The 8,913-nt window shown below is 46.2% G+C and overlaps 1 protein-coding gene across 1 annotated transcript; it reads right to left on the reverse strand.

The window, feature by feature from the left end:
- Nucleotides 1–934: 934 nt before the first annotated feature.
- LOC102108361 (keratin, type II cytoskeletal 73-like) lies at nucleotides 935–7,117 on the reverse strand. Its single transcript, XM_014260588.2, has 9 exons — nucleotides 6,605–7,117; nucleotides 5,396–5,610; nucleotides 4,987–5,047; nucleotides 4,271–4,366; nucleotides 3,528–3,692; nucleotides 3,323–3,448; nucleotides 2,860–3,080; nucleotides 2,571–2,599; nucleotides 935–2,101 (listed from the first exon to the last, which is right to left on the reverse strand). Exons 1-9 carry the CDS (start codon nucleotides 7,064–7,066, stop codon nucleotides 1,626–1,628), a joined length of 1,851 nt encoding a protein of 616 aa, XP_014116063.1. The 5' UTR covers nucleotides 7,067–7,117; the 3' UTR covers nucleotides 935–1,625.
- Nucleotides 7,118–8,913: the final 1,796 nt, after the last annotated feature.

Below are 8,913 nucleotides of genomic sequence, written 5' to 3' on the forward strand. Positions count from 1 at the left end.
AAGAAATTCCCTGTGATAATAATGTCTGCAAGTCTGGCGGGGAGAGGCAGGGAGGATTCCTGGGAACTTGCAGGCGCCTGGCATGGGACACCCATATTTGAGTTAATCCTCCTGCCTGGGGCTGCCTCCAGAGCCAGGACAGATCCCATTGGTGCAGACGGCCTCAAGTTCAATGCATTTCATGCTAAGTTAGGCACCTGTGTTTGACCAGATGAATCACCCTGTGAAAATGTCATTTTTTCCATTAAATAAATCCCCAGCTGAGCGCAACATGGGAGACTCCAAAACCAGGGCAAAGTCGATTCCACCCCATTATGGCCAAGAGATCTTGTTGCCTTTTAAGTCAGTTCAAATAACACTTGATCATCCCCAAACCCACTAAAGCAAAGTTTTTGTGTCTGAAACATGATTCTGGTCCCACACCCCTGATCACCAGTCCTATGATTCCTGAAGGGCAGTGCTGAATTCATCTTCACTCAACTGCTCTTACATGAAAGGATCAAACAAATACTTTGTTTGGAGATTGCAACAGGCTGGAAAACACCACCGTGTGGTGCTCAAGATTATTTTGGAGGTTTCTGGAAATCTTTGACATCAATTGTTAATTGGTCTGTAAAATATCTTATGTGATATGCTATGAAGAGATAAATAAACCAGAGTAACCCCCAGTGACACCTGAGCCCCACCATGTCCCAAACTGCCTACAGAGAATGCAAAGGTCTCTTTGGTTCTTACTTCTCCCCAGAGAATTTTTTCACCTATTTTGTAGTTTCTTTAAATACCATCTACAGAAAAATTGAGAGACAAAAGATGTCCTTTCAAAGCAGTTTATTGAGGACAGTGAGAAGCTGGGAAGTTTGAGCAGTCAGTGTGAACAGCTTTATTCATGCTGTACAAGGTGTCAACTTGGACAATTTATGCACCAGTAATTTCCCTTAGCATTTTGGGGGGATGGAAAAGGAAAGGGGGTGATCTCTTCTGAAAATCATCATGCCTTGAGCCAGCCACCCCAACATGCAGAAGCAAACGAAAGTACTATGTGTTCATCCATAAGCAAATTCCACACACAAAAAAAAGAGCTGATGGCTGTGGAGTAACCAGCAGGTGCTTTGAAAATTGCCTTGTTTCAGATTTAAGCATAAATTTGTAGCACAGGGTTTTCTTGGACCAAAAATGATAGGATAAAAATAAAGGGAGTCTGCTCTTTGCAGCATCTCCTGGGAAAATTAAGCAGTTAAATCCTCATTCTCTTTTCTGAAATGCTTTGAGAGGAGCTGGAAGTAAAAAGAGGGATCTTGGAGGGGGGAATATTGTTAATTAATATGCTCATTATGGGAAAAGACAGAGGGGGAAGCAACACAACAAACAAACCCTTAAAGCTGTGATAACCTAAAGTAAGGATTCAGAAATCCCACTGTGCTGAGCACCTGCAGAATAAGTTTCTAGAGGGGTCTGTAGGCTTTGGGAGTCTGAAAAACACATTTTGAGGGGATAAATCTGGGGCTAATAAATGTGGGAATGGGTTTGGTGATAAATGTTGCTACTAATGGGCAGAGGAATCACTCTGCATCCTCTTGGCACAGGGCTGGCGCGTCTCAGCGCTGCTGTCCAGGAGCTACGTGGCCCTATGGGACCACACAGGGGTCTCTGACAACCCCAAAATTCCCCACCACACCACTGTTGCACCCCATGACCTCAGGGCTGCTGGACACAACAACGGGGGGCCCCGCCAGCTGCCGGATGACGCAGCCCTGGTTCCCAAAGCTGAGCACTCCTCCAGCCTGGCAGGGTCCCATCCTGGCATTCAGGCCCCCATTTCCAGTGCTGACCACGGTGCGAGCTGGGTACCCTCCGCTGCGGGAGCTGAAACCCCCGGCTTTGCAGCTGACCCCTCCAGCCTGGCAGAACATCTCTGGGATGCACTGCTTGGCCACGGAGCTGAGGACTCTCTTGGGGTGGATTCCGGCACTCCGGGAACTGAATCCACCGTTCTGGGAGCTGTGTCTCCCAGCTCGTCTGCCCAGGGAGCCGTAGCCACACACAGCCCCATTGGCCATCATCCCACAGTCATCGGGGATGTTGTAGCCACTGCTGACCACAGCTGCAACAGAGGCCATGGGAGTCAGCAGTTAGGGAGGAAAACTGGAAGACTTTCACTAGGCAAGTTGTTTCTTGAATGACAGAACCAACCAAACCTGATTTCTTCCAGATTTGTCCAACATGTCTGAGCCCCTGCTCCTTTCTACTCCTCCCCCGTGTCCCAACACATCCACTCATGGATCCTCCCCCTTCCCATGTTGTTGGTGCCTCCCAGGTTCAGTACATATCCCATGGCCCCCAGGACATCTCCCTGTTGCCTCCAAGGGTATAAAAGGGTCTTGAGTTTGATCTTCTCCACTCACCCCAAAAGCTGATTTTTTTTAAATTTAAAGCTATTTGATATTTCTGGGGCTAATCATTTCAGAATTGGAAAAGGGAGGCAGAGGGACCTGGGACAGACAGATAATGCTCCCAAAGGTATCTTTCCTAGAACAAGAAATCTTCATGGCTGAAAATGTGCAGTTACTTACACACACTCACAGGGTTCCCCACACATATCCTGTGGGGAAAAAAAAGAGAAACACATGTTACTCACAACTTCCAGCCACAGTCCAGACCCCTTAGTCCTTTGTTGTAACATGCCTCACTATCCCTAGGAAAGGAACTGTTTTTGCTGGCACCCATGTGGCCTCCATGGTCTCCAGGCACCACCCCAGGTCCAGTTTCTGTGAGCCTGGGGAGATCTTGGAGCTGTAGAGTTCACTTGGGAGCCGGAACTGCCGTGGCCTCAGATACACAGGAGGGAAATGTGTCACCCACCTGCTCTCTTCTCCCTCCAGCAGAGTCTTGTAAGTGGCAATCTCAATGTCCAGGGCCAGCTTGATGTTGAGCAGCTCCTGATAGTCCCGCAGCATGCAGGCCAGCTCATCCTTGGCCTTTTGCAGAGCGTTCTGCAGCTCAATGTGCTTTTCCCGGGCATCTTTGAGGGCACAATCCCCACGCTGCTCAACGTCACAAATGGAGGTTTGCAGGCAGGAGACCTGTCAGGGGAGGGCAACAGTGCAGGTGTCTGCAAAGCTTCTTAGCCTAGTTCTTGGACACTTGGTTTGGATAAATCTGCTCTTCCAATTGCAAAAAGGAAAAACCCACCAACATCCCATCCCTCTCCACCCACTTTTCACTTTCTAACCAGGACCTAGATCAGATCTCAAGTCTTCTAAAGATAAATGCCTCACCTTGCCCTGTGTCTGAGCTGTCCTACTTCTCTGGAAACATCTCCTACCTGCTTCTTGACACTCTCCAGCTCACACTGCAGTTTCTGAATCATCCGGGTCAGCTCTGAAATCTCACACTTGTTGCTCTGCAGGTCATGGCAGTATTTCCCTCTCTTATCCTGCAGCTCCTGAAACTGGAACCAAGAAACAAGACAACCATCACTTTTGACGTGTGACATTGCCAGGCACAGACCCAGCTGATCTCTTACTCACCCTGGTCTGGTAGAAAGCATCAACTTCTTCTTTGCTCTTCTGAGCAATCTCCTGGTACCAGCATTCAACGTTCTTGATGATGCTTTCCATGTCCAGGTCTCGGTTGTTGTCCATCTTGACAATGACTGAGGTGTCGCAGAGCTGGCGATCAACCTGGGCCCTTTCCTGCGGGTTGGGAAGGGCTTAGACAGTTCTTTTCAACTCTCGAGCTCTGCAGGGAGGGAAGGGCTGGGACACAGAGTGGCTGAGGGATAGAACAATTCTTCAAGAAATGTCCCTCGGGATGGCTCTGCAGAAAATCCTGCAGCAGGATGAGTTGCCACCTGTGACTGCTGACCTACATGCAGCAATTCTGTCCACATCAAGGGCAAGGAATTGGAGTGACTTAACCCTTGGTATCCTCTCATCTCCTGCTGCCTGAGTGATTTAATGACAGGACTGGGAGTTGCTTCAGCTCTAATCAGGCAGCTGCAATCTGGAGGAACGAGACGGACACATCTTTTCTCCAGGGTAGGGTTAGGACACAGCCAATTCCTACCTGGAGCTGCATGAAGGAAAGGGGAACCACCCTATCTTCAGCATAATCGTGTTAATTTTATATCAACTTTGTACTTCCACATTTTTAATTATTCAGGGCTTTGTATGTGACACATCCCAGAGGAGTTTCAAGCAGCAGAAATTTGGAGCACCTGAAGGATGAGACAAGGACCACCAAAGTCCCGGGATGTACCAGAGGAACTCACCTCCTCAAACACACATTTCAGCAGCTCCAGCTGTCTCCTTAAAAGATCCACCTTCACCTCCAGCTCTTCCTTGTTCAAGAAGATACAGTCTGCATCCTGCAAGAGGAGAGATACATACATTCCAGCTCAAACCTGGCTGTAAATGTTGGAGAAACACAGGGAGGCAACAGAAACAAGACAGAAATGTGTCTCAAGATTCCAAGAGAAAAAAGGTGTAGGAGAGCGAGTCAGGATATCTTGGTGCCTCCTGAAGGAAAACAAACCATTCCAACATGACTTACAGGAATTAGTTGATTTATCACTTAGGACACAGCTACAAACCCACAACTGACTAATGAGTATTTAAGCAAAAATTTTTAATATTCTTCAAATGATTCCTGCTTTTCTGATGTCCAAGAATAAAGGATGTGGAGAGACAGGCAGAAGTAACCTGGTGTTCTGGTGTGACCTGTCCTGCTTGGTCCCCCTCCCACACTTCACAAATGTTTTTGAGGCAACAGAACTGGTGCTGTAGTGCTGATGATGTAAACTTTGAGGAGACATTATTTTTACTTTCTGCTTGCCTGTTTTTCCAGCCCTGTGCCTATTTCTAAGTCTCCCTCCAAGTCATCGTAACACTTTTGTGTATTTTTGTTAATAATTAACTATTCAGACAAGTTTTACCCCAAATAAACCTACTACCAGGTATAACGATTCATGTTGTTGGAGTGTCTCACCTTTTTGAGTGCCACAAACTCATTCTCCACAGTTGTGCGCCTGTTGATTTCCTCTTCATACCTGTTGGAAAAGGAGGAGAAAAGGGCTGAGAAAAGAAAAATGCTTGGACACTCAGACATCAACCATCAGGTATAAATGACAATAACCTCAGATATAAATGGCAACTCTTTCTTGCTGGGACTGCCACTGGGCACTGCCAGATCAGTGTCTGGAGACCAACATTAAACCATCCGAAGATCAGAAGCTTCTTCATGAGCAACAACAGCATTACCAATGCAAAGAGCTTGCCAGTGAGACAGAATAATGTGGCATTCCCAGAGGGGGCATGCCACATGTCTGGGACAAGTTGCCTGAGATAAACCAGAAAAGCAAAACACTACCAGATGGAGGAGCCCAGAAGGTCCTTACTTGCACTTGAACTCCTCCACCAGCTGGCTTGTGGCACATTCTTCACTGCCCAGTTTCTGCTTTTCACAAAGCAAACAGTCCAGGCGCTTCCGCAAGTCACAGATGTAATTCTCGAAGTACAGTTCCAGGTTTTTCCCTTTTTTTGGCAGCACGTATTGCTGCAGGAGGCCCCACTTGGTCTCCAGCACTTTGTTCTGCTGTTCCAGGAATCGAACCTGAAGGCAAAAGATAGAAATTCTTCAAATAAAAAGGTGAAGGCAGGGACTCAACACTTGTTTAACTCTCTGCTCTGAACCACAGGTGCAGGAATGGCATTTTCAGGAAGTGAGAGATGCTAGACCACCATGATCTGAAAATTTTCTGCCCTTATTAAATCTTTATGCCACAAATCTGAATTATTTTTAAATCTAGAATTCAGACATCTAAATTATTTAGAAATCTAAATTTCTAAATAAAAATCTAATGTTGTGTGTACAGTATTTATAAATCAAAGAGTCCCATGTCTACATTATTTAGAAATTCAGGAGCCTGGTGTCTAAATCTGCATTTCTTAATATGTATTAGGAACAAAACTCCTCCAGAAGGTGCCTCTGATGTATTTTAGGATAAAATTGAGTCCCCAGATAGTGAAACTGCTTTGTTGCTGTTTTTTCTACAAAGGGATCCTTGGGTGACAGATCAGATTTGATCTCTACATGTCTGGATCAAGATTAACCACCTTTTCCTTCAGGAAAGCTTTTGGAACTGTCACCGTATTTACAGTCAAAGAGAGGAGGCAATTATTTGAATTATTTAACACAGGACAGAAAGATGAACCTGTCAGGGCTGTAGCTTCCACCTGGGCTGCACCAAGAAATAAAATTTGAACTGAGACTATTCAAGAGGAGACACCTGCAAGAAAGGCCAGTGCAACCATGGCCATGACTCAAAGGCCATGGAATGCCAGAACAGGGCTGAAATGAGCCCCATTAAAAAGATCTCTGTCTGGACCAACATGTTCTTAGTATTATTATTAGTTATTAAAAATTATTAGAATTATCTTAAACTTCTCTGTGGAAAGCTGGACCCCTGTGTGGACCCAGCTCAGTGATTCATGGCAGAGCTTGACTGGGGCTTTGGAGGTGGTCGGTGGACTCATGGTATAAGATGGGTTTGGGAAGGGGTTGGTCAGGTTTTTTTTTCCTTGAGTAAGAGCACATCTGGACTCACCTTGTCAATGAAACAGGCAAACTGCGTGTTGAGGGTCTTGATCTGCTCCTTCTCTTGGCAGCGTATCTCATGTTCCAGCGGGTCCACGCCAACGCAGAGTGGCTTCAGCAGCCGCTCATCAATACAAATCCCTTGGATGCCGTCGGCCTTGCGCTCAGGGTACCCCCGCACAATGCTGTATCCCCGGGGGCTGCACAGGCCAATCCTTCCTCCTCCAATGTTCCCATAGCCCATGCCTCCGAACCCCATCTCCCCAAAGCAGCCGGTGCCGCAGCTCCCATTGACATAGGAGATCCTCCTGCTCCCGCCCAGGTTGCAAACACTCCTGCTGCTGTAGGCGCCAGCCCCACACCGCACAGGTGGGCTGGCAGATGCGGCATAGCTGCGACCACAGATCTCCGAGGCTGAACTGAAGCCTCTTCGTCCCAGGACAGATCTCACCGTCGGTGCCTGCCTGCTCATCGTGGCTTATTTGAAGGTGGAATAGCAAAGTTATGGGGCTGCTCTGGTGCAGGATCGGAGCAGGGATCCCACTGGAGTGACACAGGGATGCTGTCCCTTATATATATTTTGGGAAGCTGGCCTTGATAGGATCAGGATGTTAATTTAAGTACTTAAGGGTTTGGTTTGCCTGGCAGCAATAAATGCTCCTCAAAATGCAAACCAGCCCAGCAAATAGTAACTACTGAGGAAATAAAAAGGAATCTAAAAGTGCTCTGTTTGCAAGTTGCCTTCGAATACATTACGGTTTGAAATACTCCCCTAACTTAGTGCTAATTATAGTTTAGGAACATTTTTAAAGGAACTCTTTGTGATTTGTTTGCAGTGTGTCGTTTGGGGTTTTGTGTCTCATAGGGCTGCGTGTGACGGGATGTTTTGAGGGCTTGCACTTTATGGGGGGTAATTTCACAATTTTGGGTGCAGAAAAGTAACTCAAAGGAAAAATTGAAGAAGCAAGTCAGCTGTAGAACAACAAACACTTTGGAAGTTGTGTCATAATAGATAATTTCTGTGTCTGAAACACCAGTAAATTCACTGAGTTTAAGGTCTGGATTTGTATGCAAGGACTCAAAATATCTCGCAGTTACATGCACAGAATCACAGAATTCTGGGAATTCTGGGAATGTGCAGAATTTCAAGATGACCTTCCCTGAAACACCAGTGAAACAAATCAGGTTTCATCCAGGATCTGTGACATATTTCTTTTTGCTCACAGAAATATGTTTGTGGCATCAGTGACAGTTTTTTCTAGAATTATCCTGCAAGTTCTTATTTCTGACAGTCAATTCTTTGGCTTTCACTATTCTGGAGCTTCTCCCAGGGCTGGGTGTCAGAGCCCTTTCAGATTCATCTCCTGGAAGTCTCTATGGGGAACAAAAAAGGAACAATAGTCTGTTCCAGCTTGGTGAGATCCACTCCATTCAGCAAGTGATGGCTGAATTTGGGTGACTTTGCCAGACATGTCCTTGAGACTCCACGGGGAGACAGCTCCAAGGCAAGGAGTCCTTGGGGCCATGCTCAGGGAAATGGGGGTAATTTGCTCTCCGCAGGGGCTGGGCTTTCTGCACCAACAGAAGAAGTCTTAATGAGTGGGTTAGGCTGGACAACAAGGAAGGCTCTGACTCACACTAGGGAGATGAATCCCTCTCTCTCCTAATCACCAGCCCAAAGAGGTGAGGCAGGAAACTTCTCCAGGCCTTCTCCAACCTGGCAGTTGCAAAGTCAAAACAAAAGGGCTCTTTCAGCTCTTTGCAGATGAAGTGTTTGGGAGAAAAAAAAGGGCATTATAGTTCAAACAGCTGAACACCCTTGGTCCTTCCTTTTGAAGGAAGTAATGCTTGGAGAAATCTCCAAATTATACAATGGGATGGCAGCTGGAGACACCCAGGTTCTGTGCTCCCTCATCCTCATTAACATACTCCAAAAACATTTTCCAAGAGTCAGGACCATAAAAATTATGCCAAACCTCCTCCAAACATGCAACTTTCTAATATCAAATGGTTGAAAAGAAGATGCACATGGAAACTGCGGGATGTGACTGCAGCTCCCGGATCCCCAAAGCCATTAATTGAACCTGTAATTGCAACTTCCGTGAGTTTGAGGGGCTGGTGGTATAAATTACTTGTGTAAACTGCTACTTTTGCTGTACCCAAAAGGGATAATTCCAGATATTTACAATGTTCAGATTACACCTTTGTTTGTAGTAGTTCAGGCTTACTGTGTAAACTGGGCTGCCAGTACAATTGGAAATATCAGATTAAACAAATATGAAAGGCTTCAAGCTGCAGTTTGGAACTTCCATGGTCCTT

This window comes from Pseudopodoces humilis, chromosome 32 (assembly GCF_049639895.1).
Source record: "Pseudopodoces humilis isolate 2021_Gansu_Grassland_sample_001 chromosome 32, ASM4963989v1, whole genome shotgun sequence".
Classification (NCBI taxonomy): domain Eukaryota; kingdom Metazoa; phylum Chordata; class Aves; order Passeriformes; family Paridae; genus Pseudopodoces; species Pseudopodoces humilis.